At 34.6% G+C, this 20426-nt stretch overlaps 1 protein-coding gene across 1 annotated transcript in view; it reads left to right on the forward strand.

The window, feature by feature from the left end:
- The window catches only part of TTN (titin), a 269865-nt gene that overhangs the window by 136350 nt on the left and 113089 nt on the right, over positions 1-20426 (forward strand). Inside the window, exons 155-171 of the mRNA XM_087819741.1 lie at positions 5823-5906; positions 6018-6101; positions 6185-6268; positions 7912-7995; positions 8688-8771; positions 8855-8938; positions 9073-9156; positions 9292-9375; positions 9506-9589; positions 9722-9799; positions 10205-10288; positions 10757-10846; positions 11119-11196; positions 15054-15173; positions 16516-16581; positions 19192-19272; positions 20201-20275. Coding sequence (XP_087675867.1) covers positions 5823-5906; positions 6018-6101; positions 6185-6268; positions 7912-7995; positions 8688-8771; positions 8855-8938; positions 9073-9156; positions 9292-9375; positions 9506-9589; positions 9722-9799; positions 10205-10288; positions 10757-10846; positions 11119-11196; positions 15054-15173; positions 16516-16581; positions 19192-19272; positions 20201-20275 — 1428 coding nt within the window. The remainder of the gene's footprint in view (positions 1-5822; positions 5907-6017; positions 6102-6184; positions 6269-7911; positions 7996-8687; positions 8772-8854; positions 8939-9072; positions 9157-9291; positions 9376-9505; positions 9590-9721; positions 9800-10204; positions 10289-10756; positions 10847-11118; positions 11197-15053; positions 15174-16515; positions 16582-19191; positions 19273-20200; positions 20276-20426) is intronic.

A 20426-nucleotide genomic window follows, 5' to 3' on the forward strand; every position in this document is an offset into this window, starting at 1 on the left:
ATCTAGAGAGATGCATGGACTGTATGTTCAGTTGACTTATTTTGGAACTTTTGGCATGCTCCTTGTTAGAAGCCCCTTTTTCGTCTTGATATTTTATATCCAATTATGACCTTCTTAAAAATAAAACAATCAAATATCTTTAAAGTGCCTGAAGTACCCAAGAAAATTGTTCCAGAAGAAAAGGTGCATGAAGTTGTTCCTAAAAAGCCTGAAGTTCCACCGGCTAAAGGTACCCACTGATGCTAATCACCACATGAAGGAGCTCTTTTGTTTAGTTCTTCATGGTTTAACGTGAATGTGTGTAAGATTAAATGTGTAGTTTGTTTCTTTATATTCTTAATATCTTACATTATCATATGTCACAATTAATATACTAATATCTTTAAGTCCCTGAGGTGCCTAAGGAAAGTATTCAAGAAGAAGAATCAACTATAGTTCTTTCTGAAGACACAGCGATGTACAGTGAGTGTAGAAAAATCAGTGGTTCTCTTTGGTTTCATTTGTGTTTGTCTTCATAGCTTTTAAAAGTAAATACACTAATATCTTGTAAAAGCCTAACACACCAAAAATATTTGGCTAAAAGTAAATAATTTGAGTGGCTATTAGCTTCAAAGTTATTTCTTTGCCAATTTAAAAAATAAATAGTCCTGTACTTATAACATTGCCCAAGTTTAGAAAATTCATTTGTCTTGTTGAATTTGTTATCCTATTTTATTAATCTATGTGTACAAATGTCTTCTGCTTTGAAGCAATTTATTTTCTCAGACTGTGAAATAACTAACTTCATAATATTTTAATTAAATTTTATAGAATCAAAATGCACCACCATTATTATTTTTTTTACTCTTCAAAACAGTCCCTGGAAACATTTTGGCTGTGCTGCTCAAATCACCATAGATTTACATAGTCATTAGAACCCCAAAAGAACTCTCAAGCCATTTTTTATATTGGCTTTCATGTAAAGTTTTAATTAAATAATTTGAGAAGTAAAATAAAATAATAAATATTAGTTTTTATTATCTGAATAATAAAATAGACTGAATAGAATACTATTCAATAATCTGAGTAGTAAAAATGTCAGCAATCAAGATATTCTTCCATTTGTTTTAATCTAAAAAATTCCCTGCTTAAACCCAATTTTTTTGTCACTGTAACTCTACACTGGGATAAAAATACATGCTGACTCCCTCCTTTGAATACCCTTTCTATACTTGAGTTTGGTTATTGTTTTCATCTAGGCTTCCTTTCTAAAAGCTGGAGGAATCTTTATTTCCTTCATTTGCCTTATTTTCCAAATACTGAATTCTTTTTCTTTTCTGATTTCAATTCCTAAATGATTTTCACATTAATATTAAACTATGAAACAATAAATTAGATGTGGTTTGAAAATATAGATAACTAGGTTTTGGAAAAGAAAAAGGCTTACATGAACTCCCAGTAGGTTGAATATAGAAGAATTCTCAATGTACAACTCAACGTTGACCTTGTTCTTTATGAACAAATCCATAAAAAATAAGAGCAATAGGAAAATTTGACCAGTAAATGTCTGCAGAAAAGTAGAATAATTGTATAGTCCCTTGCCAGTGAATTCCTCAATTTTATCATCATGTTTATAAAGAAATGCTTATATCATAAAACTGGGAAAGAAGCTTTTTCCTAGCCAATATGTTACTGTCACTAATTTTTGTCTATGTACTACTAGTCATTTGAGTGATGACTATGTGTTATGTTTTTCTTAATACTGTTCTTCATCCACTTTGAAATGACGCTAATTGTGTATTACTAATATCTTTAAAGTATATGAAGTATCCGAAGAATCAACCACAGAAGAAAAAGTACTTGTGACTCATCCTCAAAAGACAAAAAGCAAACTAGCAAAAGGTATATAGCACTGATGACCCAGGCTGAAGCATATTTATTTATGGCTCATTTAAAAAGCTCAATATTTTTACTTCACCATCTATAAATATAATTATACTTATGTCTTTTAAGTGCCTGAACCACCCAAGAAAATTGTTCCAGAGGATAAAATATATGTGACTTTTCCTAAAAAGAGAGAGACACCAGCAACTGAAGGTATATTTTAGCAACACCAAACTTGGATGAACAGCTTTGGCTTTAAGACTCAAAAATTGCATGTTATACAATTCACTGTTTTTCTGAGTTCTATGTATAAATCTACTAATATCTTTAAAGAACGTGAAACAACCAGAAAAGTTTTTCCAGAGGTAGAGTTACCTGAAGCTGTTCCCCAAATTTCAGAGCATGCTCCAACTAAAGGTATAATTCTTAGTCATGAAAATCTAAATAAGGAAATTCTTCTTCAGTCTACAAAATAAGTTTAATGTTTTGTGTAGAGTCTCACAACCTCTAATGTTAAAATACTAATATCTTTAGAGCACCTAGTGTACCCAAGACAAGGAACTAGGACATGCCCCACCAACAAAGTCCCACTCACATAATGTACAAAGATAAACTATTAGAACAAAAATTAAATTTTGATTTTAAAGTTATAATCTCTGTTAATATACCTAACTTTCTTAATATGTCTTCATGTCTTCACCTTTTCTCAACTAAAACCTACTAATATCTTTAAAGAGACGGAAGTCTCCAAGGACATTCCAGAGAAGCCAGCTTCTGCTGCTAGAAGAAGAAAGACACCATTACCAAAAGGTACCAGCCAGAAGAAAGCCGGCTTCCTTATCTCATGATTATAGTTGTACTTAGCACATGTAAAAATACTAATATCTTGAAAGCCCCAGATGCTACCAAAGAAGTCATTTCAGAGAAGTGGCTCCCCCAAAGCAGAAGTTTGATTGGGTATATACATGTCCCCATGAATCATTTAAGAGAAAATGGAGGGGGGGAGGATTTTAACTTTATGTATGGGAGATGGTTGAGCTATAAAGTTTATCTATGAGGCCTCCAGGGAAAATATGTATACATATAATGTGCAGACGTAACCCAGATAGATTCTTGAATAGGAAATAGCTATTAGTATGTCCATAAAAAATTAAAATCAGAATAGCTAAAAAAAAAAAAAAAAAGATCTACACAGACCAATTATAACATATATATCCCCAAAATTAGATTGAATTGGCTCAACACACCTGCTTTAATGAGGAAATTAGTGTCATCAAATGACAGAGGTGTTTGGCTATAGACTATAAGTCAGTAATTCAACTCTCCATGAGGTTGAAATTCCAGACTATAATATAACTGCTTATTGGAATTGTTTTTTCTATTAAAATAAGCTTACTACCAAAAACAAGCATATAAATTTGAAATAGTTTACTTCCCATAAGATTTAAATATTATAGAAATATTTTCAAAAAAACATTACTTACAGAAAAAAATATTAAATTTAATGTGGAGCTGTTCTGTTATTTCATCTCTAGCTGAGAGTCTTCTAAAACCAAAGCAATTAAAGTTGGAAATCTGCCCTGAATACTTAGTAGCTCCTCCCATTGTTTTTTCTTTTTACTGAATCTACATTTTTCCGTTTTGAACATTTTTAGGTAAATCAAAAGATGAGAAAATTTTTAACATCTAGAATAACAATTTCTGTTATTTAAAGACTAAACACTTTCACATTGCTTTTCAGTCTAGAATCTTTGGGTTGTTCTCTCTGCTTATACTTGAAAAACAAACACTTTTTAAAAGTGCCTAAGATGAGGGTACAATGAAGCCCATCCGGATAAGAAAGGAGCTGTTTTGTTCTCCTTAAACTAATAGTTAAAGGTACATTGTTAATTATTTAAAAAATTAATTTACTTGAAGCTAATTTTCTATTTAATTTTCTATACATCAACCATTCCAAGAAATAAAATTACGAATATTGATAGTGCCTGAGGTGACCAAGAAAACAGCTCCTGATAATCAAATATTCATACTATTACCAAAGAATCCAATTCGAGGAGCAGAGAGGTCTCCTAGTCAGGGCATTCCTGTAGGTGGAGTTATGACTAAAACTCTTCATTGCTCTTCATTACTCTGAAGTACAATGAATTAATGTCTTTAAAGTGCCTGAACCACCTCAAGCAGTTGTCCCTGTTAAGGAAACACCCATGGCTGCTTCCCCTGAAACTGAAACACCTTCCACTAAAGGTATAATTCCTTCTATCATTCCTTCCTTCATTTGTTTAATAAACACCTATTATGTACATGGAGCTAGTGAACTGGGGAATAATAAGTGAAGAAAAATAAGACCTGATTTCTTTATACCTTATCCAGCTCTTGAAGAAAGCACCCTAGTAGCCATAAAAATCTCTCTGATTCGGTTAATGTGACTAATGTCTCCACTGATCCACTAATCTCTAAGTATGACACTAATATCTTTAAAGCACCAGAAGCTATGAAAGAAGTTGCTCCTGATATGCAAGTATCTGAGGATGTTCCTACAGAGCCAGAACCTCTGCCTGTGGAAGGTATATGTCATTTCTGCGCAGATACTGAAGAAGAAATTATGTGTCCTCTGTTCTCCATAACCCCTAAACATACTAATCTCTTTAAAGTACCCTCTCAAAAGGAAATATTCATGGCTGTGTTTATCAAAACAGAAAAACCACCAGCTAAAAGTATTCATTCAACAAATAGTAAGGGAGGGTCTACAGTGTTGTGGAAAGTCTGCTAGGTGCTGGAGAGGGTGAATCATCCTCTCAAGAATCCTAACTCATTAGGCTTGGTTGGTGGGGCAAGCAGAGAATAGAGAGGAGAGAAGACACTTCTAGAAAACTATGTTTGCTAACTTATTGTGGTTACTGTTTTTAATAATCATTTTAACTCTTAAATGTCAAATACTAATATCTTTAAAGTGACTGAAGCTTCTCAAGAAGATGTTCCTGCAAAGAGAGTTCCTTCCAAAAAAAGAGAACCTCCATCAGTTAAAGGTACAAGTTATCTTGCCCTCAAGCCTTAGAAGAAATAGCTCTTGTAGTCTTGAAAATACTTGCCTCTACCTACTGATCTTCGTAGCACTAAATGTTAAAATACTAATCTCTTAAAGCGCCCGAAGCACCTCAAGAAATTCTTCCTGAAAAGAAAACACATGTGGCTCCTCATAAAAAGCCCGAAGACCCTCGTGATGAAGGTATATGTCGCTGGAAACTTAGAGATTTGGAAAAATATATTTTCCTGTGTAAATGTGTTTCCTGCTTGTACTGATTCCTGTAACTCCTAAGTGTAAAAATATTAATATTTTTAAAGTGCCTGAGGCTCCCAAAGAAGTTGTCCCAGAAAAGAAAGTGCATCCTCCCCAAAAGCCTGAAGTTGTACTGGTCAAAGGTACATTCCTGACCTCCCTTCAGGGTGGGGCAGGGAGTGCAATGGAAAGAACCCCCTTGCTAGCCTGGGAAGTTCTTTTGATGTGCAAATGTCATTTCTGTCTGTGTTAATTGTTGTGACTTAAATGTAAATTTACTAATATCTTCAAAGTGTCTGAAGCTCCCAAAGAGGTTGTCCCAGAAAAGAAACTGCCTGTGTTGCCTCCTAAAAAGCCAGACATCTCAACTGTTAAAGGTATCTGTCATGGATCTTAGGTTTAAGAAGACATAACTCATCTGCTCTTGAAAATATTTTGTTCCAGTGATCTCATAACTACTAAATGTAATTTTACTAATATCTTTTAAGTGCCAGAGGCTCCTAAAGAAGTTGTCCCTGAAAAGAAAGCACCAGTGGTGCCTCCTAAAAAGCCAGAAGTCCCATCTGTTACAGGTATTTGTCATGGATTTAGATTTAAGAATATATGACTTATCTGCTCCTGAAAATATTTTATTCCAGTGATCTCATAATTCCTTATTATAATTTTACTAATATCTTTTAAGTGCCAGAAGCTCCCAAAGAAGTTGTCCCTGAAAAGAAAGTCCCTATGGTGCCTCCCAAAAAGCCAGAAGCCGCACCTCTTAAAGGTATTTGTCACAGGTCTTAGGCTTAAAAAGACGTAACTCTTCCACTCTTGAAAATATTTTGTTCCAGTGGTCTCATAACTCCTGATTGTAATTTTACTAATATCTTTTAAGTGCCGGAGGCTCCCAAAGAAGTTGTCCCTGAAAAGAAAGTACCTTTGGCTCCTCCTAAAAAGCCAGAAGTTCCACCAGCCAAAGGTAGTCACCCTCCTGTCTCCGTGTTTGATATTGTCCGTTTGTCTTTACTCTGTCTAATCATCAAAATACTAATATCTTTAAAGTACCCGAGGTGCCAAAAGCAGCTGTCCCCGAAAAGAAGGTGCCTGAAGCTATTCCTCCCAAACCAGAAAGTCCTCCCCCTGAAGGTAATGTCAAAGCTACATATATTACGGAAAGAAAAATAACTACTATTTTAGCTAGAAAATTATATATACAAGTCCCACTACATAAAGGTAATATAATCCTAAAAGGAAAACACATAGAAGTTTTCCAAAATATCTTGGGGTATGATTACATGGTATAGTCATCAATTATTGTCACTTTTTCTAAACACAAATTACCAATATCTTTTAAGTGCCTGAGGTGCTGCCGCCAAAGGAAGCCATCCCTGAAAAGAAAGTGACCGTGGCTCCTCCTAAAAAACCAGAAGCTCCACCTGCTAAAGGTATTTATCCTTCTGTGTTGTTGGTCAACCTTTTCTGGGGGAGGTTCTGAGAGCATGTGTAGAAGTGTCCTCCAGTCTCGTAAATTGTATTGATTGGGCAAATTTGTTGTTAATATCCCCTATTTATAGTTTCTAACTAAAACATACTAATATCTTCAAAGTTCTTGGAGCTCCTAAAGAAGTTGTACCTGAAAAGAAAGTGTCTGTGGCTGTGCCCAAAAAACCAGAAACCCCACCTGCTAAAGGTATTTATTCCCACTGCTCTGTTCAGAGGGAAAAATATTGCCTTGTCCTCTTCACAATTATTGTGGTATACACTCTCACTATTCATAAATTCTAAAAAATACTAATATCTTTCAAGTGCCTGAAGCTGCTCAAGAAGTTGTCCCAGAAAAGATAATTCCCAAGACACCGTTCAAAAAACCGGAAGCCCCACCTGTCACAGGTATATGTTAGCCCTGACCTCATTTTGCAGAAGAAATATCTCTTCCATTCTTGAGAATAGTTTTAGCCCATTGCTCGTCACTAACTTAAGTGTAAAACTACTAATATCTTTCAAGTGCCTGAAGCTACCCGAGAAGTTGTCCCAGAAAAGAAAGTTCTCAAGGCACCACCCAAAAAAACAGAAGTTCCACCCGTCACAGGTACGCGATAGCCCTCACCTCATTCTGCCAAAGAATTATCTCTTCTGCTACTGAAAACAGTTTTAGTCCATTGTTCTTCATTAACTTATGTGTAAAACTACTAATATCTTTCAAGTGCCTGAAGTTCCTCAAGAAGTTGTCCCAGAAAAGAAAATTCCCAGGGTACTACCCAAAAAACCAGAAGCCCCACCAGTTTCAGGTATTTTTTACATCCTTAGTCTACAGAAAAAAAATATACCTCTTTACTCTTGGCAGTGTTTTTAGTCCATTGATATCATTAACCTAAGTGTAAAACTACTAATATCTTTTAAGTGCCTGAAGTTCCTCAAGAAATTGTCCCTGAAAAGAAGGCACCAGTTGTGCCTCCAAACTTGCCAGAAGCCCCACCTGTTAAAGGTACTTATTCCTCACTTTAGACTTAAGAGGATATAACTGTTCCAATCTTGAAAATATTTTCTTCCAGTGGTCTCATAATTACTAAATGTGAATTTACTAATATCTTTTAAGTGCCTGAGGCTCCCAAAGAAGTTGTCCCTGAAAAGAAAGCACCAGTGGTGCCTCCTAAAAAGCCAGAAGTCCCACCTGTTACAGGTACTTATTGCTCATCTTAGATTAAGAAGATAAGCTCTGCTACTCTTGAAATTATTTTGTTCCAGTGTTCTCATAACTACTAAATGTAATTTTACTAATATCTTTTAAGTGCCAGAAGCTCCCAAAGAAGTTGTCCCAGAAAAGAAAGTGCCTGTGGCACCACCTAAAAAGCCAGAAGTTGTACCTGTTAAAGGTATTTGTCACTAATCTTAGGCTTAAATAGACATAACTCTCCTGCTCTTGAAAATATTTTGTTCCAGTCATCTCATAACTCTTGATTGTAATTTTACTAATATCTTTTAAGTGCCAGAGGCTCCCAAAGAAGTTGTCCCTGAAAAGAAAGTGTCTGTGGCACCTCCTAAAAAGCCAGAAGCTGTACCTGTTAAAGGTATTTGTCATGGATCTTAGGTTTAAGAAGACATAACTCATCTGCTCCTGAAAATATTTTATTCTAGCAGTCTCATAACTACTAAATGTAATTTTACTAATATCTTTTAAGTGCCAGAGGCTCCTAAAGAAGTTGTCCCTGAAAAGAAAGCACCAGTGGTACCTCCTAAAAAGCCAGAAGTCCCACCTGTTACAGGCACTTATTGCTCACCTTAGATTAAGAAGATAAACTCTGCTACTCTTGAAATTATTTTGTTCCAGTGTTCTCATAACTACTAAATGTAATTTTACTAATATCTTTTAAGTGCCAGAAGCTCCCAAAGAAGTTGTCCCTGAAAAGAAAGTCCCTATGGTGCCTCCCAAAAAGCCAGAAGTCGCACCTCTTAAAGGTATTTGTCACTGGTCTTAGGCTTAAAAAGATATCTCTTCCACTCTTGAAAATATTTTGTTCCAGTGGCCTCATAACTCTTGACTGTAATTTTACTAATATCTTTTAAGTGCCGGAGGCTCCCAAAGAAGTTGTCCCTGAAAAGAAAGTACCTTTGGCTCCTCCTAAAAAGCCAGAAGTTCCACCAGCCAAAGGTAGTCACCCTCCTGTCTCTGTGTTTGATATTGTCCATTTGTCTTTACTCTGTCTAATCATCAAAATACTAATATCTTTAAAGTACCCGAGGTGCCAAAAGCAGCTGTCCCCGAAAAGAAGGTGCCTGAAGCTATTCCTCCCAAATCAGAAAGTCCTCCCCCTGAAGGTAATAATGAAATTATCCAAATTAGTGTTTTTTAAAAAGAAAAACTCTCTTCTTGATGTTATAAACATCTTTTTGCAAAATATTTCATATACGTTAGTCAATTCTGGTGTTAAGATGAGCTTATGTCTTTAAAGTGCATGAGGAGCCTGAAGAAATTGTCTCTGAAGAACCGCCAGCTGAAGTTGTGGAAGAGCCGGAGCCCGTAGCTCCTCCAAAAGGTACTGGGCCAGCTGCTAGGTTGCCTGAGCCAATACTTCACCCTTCTTGCCTGGAATATTCTGGGCATTATGAGCTTTTGTCTTGTTTCTTACTCGTCTTCACTTACTCTAAAACATAAATTCTAAAATCTTTAGTGACAATGCCACCTAAGAAACCTGTCCCAGAAAAGAAACCACCTGCTGTTGCTGCCAAAAAACCTGAACCACCACCCATGAAAGGTATATTCCACAGCCACTAACTTCCTACAGAAAAGTGTCTGTCTTTAAAATGTTATGTCTTACTTCTCTACTTAATGATTTCCATATGTCACTGAAACTATGAGCTAAAAACTACTAATATCTTTTAAAGTGCCCAAAGTGCCTAAGGAAGTTGTTCCTGAAAAGAAAGTGCCCCCAGTGGTTCTCAAGAAACCGCAAGTCCCGCCTGCCAAAGGTACATGCAGCGGCCCACTTTCTAATGGAGGTGGATCCAGCCTCCAACTCTTAAAAAATGTTCTGTTCTTGTAAATGTGGTAAATGTTTACTAGCTATTCTTCATAATGTTAAAATACTAATATCTTTTAAGTGCCTGAAGTTCCCAAAGAAGTCGTTCCAGAAAAGAGAGTAACTGTTCCCAAAATGCCAGAAGTCCCACCAGCTAAAGGTACATGTTTCTTATGAGGTTCTGCAGAAAGTGCTCTGTCTTGGTCTCAGAAGTCACTTGTTTTGGGAAACCCCTTTTGTTTGTCAAATCTCTTATGTCACAACTACAAATCACATATTCTGAATGGTTAGGGTTTAAATTTTTTAAATAACGTCATTGATATTTTTTAAAAAACTAACAAATCTATTATAAGCATTGGAAGAGTTTACTAATGTGGTTTTGTTAATATTTATAGGCCACATTTTCCTTCCTTCTGTGTAGTTCCAAGAACAGATCATTGACCTTATTGTGAATTTTGTTCTTGGATCTGTCCTTATGTTATTGGAGCTACATGTGAACTAGATGTGGTATAAATTTCATGTCCTTTTGACTACCCAAAAGTAAAACTAACAAATATCTTTAAAGTGCCAGAAGTGCCTGAGAAACCTGTCGTAGAAGAGAAACCAGTCGTTCCTGTTCCCAAGAAAGTGGAGTCTCCTCCTCCAGAAGGTACATGTAAGACCATAAATGAGCTTGCCACTTGTGCTATTTCTAATTTAAGCCTTGTTCCTCTTTTTTTTTTTTTTAAATTTAATATCTTTTTGTCATTCTCTGTCCTTTAATTATTTGTCTTACTTCACCATTCTTAATTGGCTTCAACCTCAAATCCTATTTTGAGTTATCAGTCAGAGGCATCTACGTAGGGCATTGTAACCCATATTAAACAAAGCTCTCTAATGTACACAGGACAGAGAACTAGTGACTATGAAAGAGACTGAACATCAAAAGGCTTTCCAAGCATTCAAATCAACAGAAACAGAAGTCACTGAAAATAACATAGATTTCACCCTTATAAAAATAAGAGGTGTTAGTTGAAACAAGGGAAGAAATCAAGATTACTAGTTATTGTGTTCAGTGTTTTGTGTATTTTAGAACATCGCTTCACACACTGAATTAAAATTGACTGTATCTTTAAAGTATATGAAGAACCCGAGGAAATTGCTCCTGAAGAGGAAGTGCCAGTTCCTGTTGTGGAAGAAGAGGAACCAAAAGCCCCACCACCGGCAGGTACAAGGCAGGATCCACTGTATGGGAAAATGCATCATTTGATTTTTATGTCATTATATATCTTCTTTAAGGTAAAATGTCAGTCTTGTATCTCCTTACTTGAAAGTTGACTTCATTGGCAAGAACAAACATCATTTGCACATGAAACTTTGGTCCTACAGAATTTTACAATGTGCATAACAAAGAAAAAGATGTGATTTTAATATTCATTCATTAGTATTAAAGTTTTCACTATAATCATCTGACTCTAAAAGAAATTCCTGTCTTTCAAGTGCCTGAAGAGCCCAAGAAGATTGTTCCAGAGAAAAAAGTTCCTATCATCAAAAAACCAGAAGCTCCACCTGCCAAAGGTACTAACCGTAAAATAAGTCAATATTTACTTCATTTTTGTGTGCTGTCTGAAAGTTGACCCTTTCCTTACCCTGTGTTGTGTTGTATTGTATTATGTGTATAACTGTTACCCATGTGTTATAGTGTTGAACAGACTTGTCACATTACTGTGTATACCTTGCAGCTTGCAATGTTATATTATTAAATGCTACTAATATCTTTAAAGTACCTGTGTTGGCAAAGAAAGTCGTCCCACCGAAGAAAGTCCCAACTGTTAAGAAGCCAGAAACACCAGAAGGTAAAGGTATTCCTGTCATCATTGACATCATAATTTTTAAAATAGTATTCTAGTATCTTAAATTGGAATCCAATAAAATGGCCTCATTATCGCATAACTTGGGACAAAAATGTCCTTATTTTGTTTTCATTAATTTAATGCTGCTTCATTAATTATAGATTCTTTATTCTTAACACTTTTAAATGTCTTTAAATACTCTTTTAAAAATAAAACTAATATCTTCAAAGTGCCTGAGGTGCCCAAGAAACTTGTTCCAGTAAAGAAAGAACCTGTGCCTGTTACCAAAAAACGAGAAGTCCTTCCAGAAAAAGGTACCTAGTATGAAGAAAAATATTTCTCTGAACACTATCTGAGCTTTTTAATAATGGTTCTCAGGGGAAAAATAATAGTATAAGTTTATGCAAAATCACATTTCATAGTAAAAAGAAGAAAATAATGAGGGTGAAGAGAGAAAATGCCACAGATAAGCAGCAACAGAAAAAAAAAGTGAGATTCAGCTGTGCCGTGATATGGTTACATGTGGTAGAAAAGGAGCTCCTATTCTACTCAACATGTAGAACAACTCAGTTCAGCATATTTTGTTAAATTTTTACCATGAACAAGACACTGTATTAGAAAATATAAGACCTGATCCTGTCTTCAAGCAATTTAAATCTGATGAGAAGAAAGTACAGCACAACTCTAATATAAGACAGGAAGTGAGCACACCTACAGAGTGAGAATAAGTGGCTACAGAGCAAGGAAAGATAGATTTCAGGTAGGGCATCAGGGAAGACTGTGTGCGAAAAGTATAATTTTAAGTGTTGATGGATTTTTACATGTAGCAATTGAGAAAATGGTATTCTAGGCAAAGGGAGGCACTGAGGTAGAAGAGTCTAGGAAGTTCAAGGACTGTCAAATAAGTGTGTGTAATTTGAATATGGACTGGTTGTCAGATATCTTGAAAGATAACGATGGATATAAAGGTGAGGGTCACATCATATTTTGGAGTTCTTTGAATGTCAGCATAAGGTGTATACTTTATTCTGCAAGCAATAAGAAGCTTCAAAGGTTTTGAAGCAGATGTATAAATTAATAGGAGCTGGGCTTCAGAAAGATAGCTGGAGTCAGTTCAAGCTATTGGAAGACGGTGATAGCAGTAAACAGCCACTGCAGTTATTTAAGGTCATTAAAAGTTGGACAAGATCAATAGTGGTAGAAATGGAAAAAGCACATTGAATTTGAGGGAGGTGGAGATTGAGTTGGTGTCTATTATCAAAGCAATAAGGGAAATGGAGCCCAAAATGATTGTAAGCGTCAAAGTTAGATGGCCATGAGGATGGTTCATTGGGTCCCTAAACTGATATTAGAAAGAAGATAATGGATATATTTTTCACTATTCAGGTATGGAAGTTTGGGAATGTGCATTTGAAAGAGATAGTGACTAGAGATGTAGATCTAGAATTCATCCACACAGAAATCAGAGTTGAGAGTGCAGGAGTAATTGTTCAAAGAATGTGAGCCAATTTTTAAAAGCATCAAAGTTAGACCAGTGGAGGACACCTACATGTAAGGGTACACAGAAGAAAAAAAGCAAACAAAGAAGGCTGAGAAGACTGACTTATAAAATTAGGATCTCGAAAAGTATGCCATGCTCCAAAACGATTTTCCCCATGAAGCCTTGTAAGATGAAGTTCTTCCCCCTGGATTCTTTGTCTGCTCTTTGCAGAATCTTGCAAATTCTTCTAAATTCTTAATAGTAAACATAATCAATATCTTTAAAGTGCCTGAAGTGTCCAAGGAAGTCATCCCAGAAAAGAAAGTGTCCATTTCTTTCCCTGAAGAGCCAGAAGCTCCACCTGTCCAAGGTACATGGCTTCTCTATAAATCTTGGAAAGATGGCAGTTGTCTTTATCGTCTTGCTTTGGTTGTAGATGGGCATAATGTATTTATCTGTTGTCTGTCTTAAGTAGTGAAGTTATTGATATCTTGGGGTCATTTGAAGAATATATTATAGAGTGTAACAAAGTTGATATGTTGCAGTTTAGCAGTTTCAGTATTCTATTCTGAATGCAGTCTAAAGTAAAATACTGTGTTTTTTTAAGTTGAAGAGTCTCCTGAGGAAGTAATATATGAAGAAAAAGCGTTCATAACAATTGGTAGAAAAGTGACTCCCCCTATTGAAGGTATATATATTAATACAAATTCTTTAATCTCTTAAAACCTCCTGTTAAAAATACAAAAGTACTTATAGGGTAAAATTTCTCCTTGACATTCTATGCAAAAGCATTCCAACAAATGTTTCTTTTTCAAATACTTATACTTCTTTTGAAGCAGAATTTGAGTCATTAATTTGATTTTTCTTGGTGGTAATTATAAATTCCCAAAAGATACAGTTTACTGAGCCAAAACTGGAAGAATTAGTTGTATTGGCTCCTCAAATGGTAGCCCAATATATAATTTTATTTTTTATGTTTAAAAATAAACTTCATTTTTAGAACAAATATTCTCATATATTCCCACACTCCATTTCTCCTATTATTAACATCTTATATTAGTATGGTACAATTGTTATAATTAATGAACCTATATTAATATATTATTATTAACTAAAAGTCCATGCTTTATTTAGATTGCCTTAGGTTTTGCTTAATGTTTTTTTCACTTTATTTTTATTGTTGATGCTGTTACAGATGTCCACACCCCTTGCCCCTCCCCTTTGCCCACCTCCACCCATCCCCACCCCCCTTCCCTCTGGCCATCACCACACTGCTGTCTGTGTCTAAGGGTTATGCATACATGTTCTTTGGCTAATCCCTTCACCTTCTTTCACCCAGTCCCCCCACCCTCCTCCCCTCTTATTTGCCATCAACTTACATTGAAAACGGTTAATAGAAAGTTCAGGCATAAGAAAATAGAAATCTTGTCTCTTTTTTTCTGTATAAGTGACTTTGTATGAATTGTATATTTTCATCTTTGTGAGTGTAATCTTTACATCTATGTGAAATCTGTATGGGTCTTTGTGAAGCACTTTACATTACAATCTCACATCCTTTGTCAACATTCTTTAAAGAACGAGAAATTGAACAGTATATTGCGCCTGAAGAACCTGAACCTGAACCACAGCCAGAAGAAATACCAGTTCAAGGTATTCAATTAATTGGACTTAAATCTTCATCATCATATCTTCATCTTTATATATATATTTTATGTTGTTCTATGTGTATAGTAGTAGGTCTCCACATCTGTACGTAAGATTTACTGTTTTAAATGTGCATCTGATTCTTATACAGCCATGTAATTTGTACTATTTATATCTCATGTCAGTGTGGCTTACATGGATGCTTCCTTTGTTGTTTTTATTCATGTCCTTGCTGTATTTCTCATCATCTGTGTACCATGGTGATATTTTTATGTTTTATGTTGGACACTGTTTTATGTTTTATGTTGGACACTTATTTCATATATATGTGTGTGTATATATATATATATATATATATATATATATATATATATGTTTACATTTCTAAAGAATATACTATATATCCACATACTAATTAATATATACATATACTAATGCTCCTGAAATACTTTTTTAAGAACCTGAACCAGAACCTGAAAAGAAGGTTATTGAGAAACCAAAATTCAAACCAAAGCCCCCAGCTCCTGCACCTGCTCCACCTAAGGAAGATGTGAAGGAGAAAGCATTCCAACTTAAAGGTACAAAATGCCACTTCCAAAGTCTTATTAACCTGCTACCCAGTCGCCTGAAGTGGTGTTTGCAAGAACTTTTACAAGTGTGTGCTTTCAGACATGATCAAGCTGTGGGAACTGCATAGAGACCTGTGCTTTGTGCTGTGACAGGTGCCTTGTCAGGTCATGCCCGCTGCTCCAAATTTCAGAAAGTGCATTTTTGGCAGCTTCATCCTGGACATCTGTCCAACTAACTTTTTTATGCAGAGTGTGGAGAAATGGTTTTCTGATTTTAAAGCCTGATTGCTATGCATATCTTTGGGATCTTATGCATGTGAAAAGTATAAGAAAAGTTTGCAAGATGTTTTTAAAATTGGAGTAACAAATTTATACAAAGGCCAAAACTTTGTTCCTAAGGAATGTCATGTGTTTTCGAGTATACTATAAGTAATATAGTTACAGCATCCAGTAGCTGATATTTGCTCATATACCAAGAAAGAAAAGCATATAAGTGAAACTGTCACTGCTGCACCACTTTTTTTTCTTTTGCAACTTAATAAAAGCCAAATTGTGTTCTCTGGTCATCCTCAGCATAGTCAGAGTGATTGTGAATACATTTGATATCCAGTATCTCCTCCCATTGTTAAATTTCCCTTCATTCTTTTTGCATTTAAACTTTTCTTTGAATTGATGCAACATTACTTACTTTTTAATGACATCTTTAAAATATGATCTTTGAAAGCTGAAATAAACTGGCAAAAGCATATTCTTCTTTTTATTTTAATAAAATGTTGTCTTATTTGTGGTATCATGAGATTTCCCAATTTAAATTATCTACATATAATCTTAGATGAACACTTTCTCCATACACATGTACAAAGCCAGAATCTTCCAGAGTAAGACTTTACTTCTAGTGATTCTTGTCCTTTACAACCCTCCTGGACAGTAGGGGGAACTTCCAGCATTTTAAGTCAGACATAGAAAAAGTGGGCACTTCTTAAAAAGCTGCCCATGTGTTGATTGATACTGATACTCCATGAGAACACACATACTTAAATACATTTCTCTTAATGTAAGATTTGTACTCAAAGACAATTTTCTTTTTTCTGGGGGGAAAAAAAAAAATCCCACAAAATCATCTGCCTTCTCAGCCAGACTTTCATTTACTCTCCACTTTGGAGTAAAACTGCAATCTGTTTTCAAGGTTTGAATGCTTCTTGTATGCTCTGTGGTGGCTGTTCTTGGCTGTTCTTAATGCTTTTTGGTTATAACCAAAGCTTGGTTTTGATTCTTGGAGCAGGTGTTTAATAACTTGCTTTAGTCTAGTCTAAATATTCAAATACTAAAAGCAAGATCATCTTCTTTAAAGCTGTTTCGAAGAAAGTTCCTGAAAAACCCGAGGTTCCAGAAAAAGTGGAGCTTAAACCTGTGAAAGGTATTTCAGTCTGGAAAATGCATTCATGTGCAATGTCCCTTCATCTGACCCCTTGCTCTTTGTGCCTTCTAGAATGTTCTCTTTTCAACATTTTAAAAATAATCACAGTAGTCTCATTCATTTCTTGTATTTTTGTACTTTTTATGGTCCTGGCTCATGAGTGTTGCTTCCTTTGTCTCTCTTCAATTTCATGCATTATATTGATAGATATCGCTTTTCTTTGTCTCATCTTCATATGTCTTCTTGCAATTACTGCAATTACCTATAAAGTGTTGGTGGTTAGCTGAAATTCATATTGGAGTACATCTTAAAGCTAGTAATGGAAAGCTTTGGAATTTCACAGGAACAACAGTATTTTGGGAGTGTTATAAGCACTAAAAATAAGTTGTTTCTTCCTTCTATGTATTAAGATGATTCATAGGCATTTTCTCACGGCCTTTCTGTCACTTTCTTCTCTATGACTCCAAGACATTTTTCAGGTGTACGGATATCACATTTTAAAGGAATTTTATATCACTGCGCATCATTTTTCAAAATTTCTCTTTGAGCATATTTTTCCCTATCTAAACTTAAACCCTCAAGAAAAAGAAGTGAATCATAAAAGTCTAGAAAGCATCTATTTAAAACACAGTTCTTAATTTTTCTAGTAAGTATAGTGGGGAGCAATTTTCTATTTAAGTAACCAACACACCCGGACCCAGAAATTGAATGTCTTGATTCACTCTTGAACTTTGGAAAATCACCAATCTGAATATGCATTTCCTGACTTATCAAATGAAGATTGTAGGGTGGAGGGAGGTAGAAGATGGTCTGGGGGCATAAATGGTGATGGAAGGAGACTTCACTTGGGGTGGTGAACATACAATACAATATGTAAATGATGTATTATAGAATTGTAACACCTGAAACCTATATAATTTTATTAACCAATATCACCCCAATGATGTTTTTTTTTTTTTTTTTTCAGTTAAAAAAACCACATAATTATTTCACAAAAACAAAGTTTTCTTTCATTTTTCTCTGCCCTGGAACTATCTATATGGCAATAAGTTGTTCTGATTTTGTAAGTTTAGTAGAATTTTCTTTTGAAACAATTTGGTCAAAGTAAGCTTTTTCATGAGATTTTTCATTAATAAGCACATATTTAAAAAATAAAATAAAATGAGTATTACAAAATAATGTTGCTATGAATACTAGCTAGTAAAGGATTATTACAAAGCAACTCATAAACATTAAAATGACATGAAATAGCATATCTTTAAAAATAATAGCTATGATAGTGTGTTCTGCAGCTGAGTCTCAAATGTCAGATCTTAAAAATTAAATAATACAGAAAAACAAATGCACTGGTATATTTTCACTATGTCCATTATGTATGTAAAGGATATTATGCCATCCCAACTTATGTTAATGAGATGCATGGTGGTTTCTCCAACTTTGATCAATGAAAATAGTTACACAATAAGAATATTGGTAACTCTAAATTAGTGTTGAAGGCCAGCACAATTTATAATGGATAAAAATGAACATTTGTGAAATCTACTTAAAATAGTTGACAGGAAAAAAATATTAAAAATGAAATATGTATTTGCCTTTTGTATGTTTAAATTTTGAAGTAAGTTAGGCAAGGCTATCTTTATCACATTAAAAAAACAACAACTAGTTAATGAATTATAAATGTCTTGTTTAAAGCACCAAGTAGGAAATTTTATAGAAATGTCTAAGAAATTCAGATCGCATAGGAGTCAACAAATGCAACATTACATGATACAAATAAATAATGTTTTAAATTAAATTTTAATTGACATCAATAGAGAGGGAAGATGGTTCACTGGTCATCAAGTGTTTCTTTTTTTTTCCATTCAAATTCATAAGGGCTTTAGTAGTATCCGGAGGCTACTCTACATAATATCAGCATATACCGTGCCTGATATTCACTAAAGACACAAGAGGGAATTAATTTAGAATTCCTTGGGTCCCGTTTAGTCTAAATTCAAGAACATTTTCTTATTCATTAAAAATAAGCCTCAACACCAGCTTTCAAGTTCTATAGGGCCATAATTTTAAGTTAGTATTATTTCAAAAAGGAGACCTTAAGAAAGGATACTTCTCTTCAGTTAAGAAAATGAGATAATGACCCTCTCCCAACACCAAGGTCATAAACCAGATCCCGTGGCTTTCTTCTCTTAAGTGGGGAAGACTGAATAGTGACACTAACACCTGCCAGTATCATTTTAAAGTGACCAGTGGTCGGGGAGATACCGACGTGGATTTGGGCCACCAATAATGGCAGACTGAGACAAAGATGCTGTCAATAGACAGAAGATTTATAAAGTTAATACAAGACAGCATCTTCTGTGCATTCATTTATGTCGAATGTATTTGCCTATAGTTAATGCAGTTGAATTTTATCACTGGATTATTTAGATGTTTGCAGAGGATATAACTTGAAGTGTATTATTTGCTTTAAGTTCTGTGATATTTACATGTGGCAAAAATTACTGCTTATGCGCTGTGTACAGTTAACTGGTTCTGAAAGAGGCATTCCTATTGTTGAAATTCAGTTTTTGTATGCATTCACTTCAACATTTTAAATCATATTCTTTTAAGTGCCTGGAGTTGAAAAGAAAGTTCGCAAATTACTTCCAGAGCCTAAACCTCAACCCAAGGAAGAAGTCGTTCTCAAAAGCGGTACAGTATTTTTCAGCCGTTGTATCAGCTTCAAGTACACAAAAAATAGACTTGAAAGCTTGCAAAATGTCTCTGTCCCTTGGTTTTCTCTTCATTAGATTCCTTACTTATCAAAATGTGTTTGTAGTGGCATTAAAAATTAAGGTTATAATTTTTTACCGTTTTTACAAGGGGACAGAAATTTTGTGAGTGTTCGCTATATTTTGAAATGTACTAAATAGAAACAACTAAATTGATAATATTCTAAACTAATAACAATGACCGTAACTGTCCTTTTCATGATCAAATTATGTAGTAAAATATACTAAACCTATTAAATATTCTAAATTACACCAAACTACTTAGGCCTAAATTCAGTATTCAGTTTTAAAGTATGGCACAGGATCGCCACAACTAACAAAAAGAAACACTTATAAAAAGCTGAACTTTTCTTTCTAGTGTTTTATCATTCTATTATTTTATACTAATAAGATAGTAAAGAATTAGAAGCAAGATATTCAAGAGAAGAATCCATTTTTAACTTTGTCTTCACATAGAATTACTCTTCTGCAGGCTGCATTTCTTTGATGTCTCCATTTCAATAAACTTTATACTTATTTAAATACTCCTCTTCTCATTAAATTACAAGGTGAATTATGGTTAGAATTTGTTTTTATTGAAATTATTCATTTTGTGTCATTACTGCTACAGACTTGTCTCTGAATAGACTATGGGTATAGATATAGTGACTCTGAGCGCCGTTCTTAATTAACATAACCTTTGGTGTAAAAAACAATGTTTTTCGTGTAAGTGTTGGTTTCCCTGTGCACCAGGTCAGGCTGCATGTTTTTCATGTTCCTCGCTGTGTTCATGATTCATGTTTGTCATGTTTATTCAACATCTGCATTTGTTCGTCTTGGTTTACATATAAACCTTTTTGTCTTTGAAGTTCTAAGAAAGAGATCTGAAGAAGAAGAACCTAAAGTAGAACCTAAAAAAGTAGAAAAAGTTAAAAAACCTACAGGTAGGAATCTCAGTAACAACTTGTGAAATTATCTTTTAATAAATGGACATTTAACAAAAGGTTTATCTTGTAAACAAGTGGAGTTAACTATAAGCATAGCTTCATATTTCATCTGTGTTTTCCATTGTCTGCTTTCTGTTGAAATATTTTT

This window comes from Miniopterus natalensis, chromosome 8 (genome assembly GCF_054644295.1).
Source record: "Miniopterus natalensis isolate mMinNat1 chromosome 8, mMinNat1.hap1, whole genome shotgun sequence".
NCBI lineage: Eukaryota > Metazoa > Chordata > Mammalia > Chiroptera > Miniopteridae > Miniopterus > Miniopterus natalensis.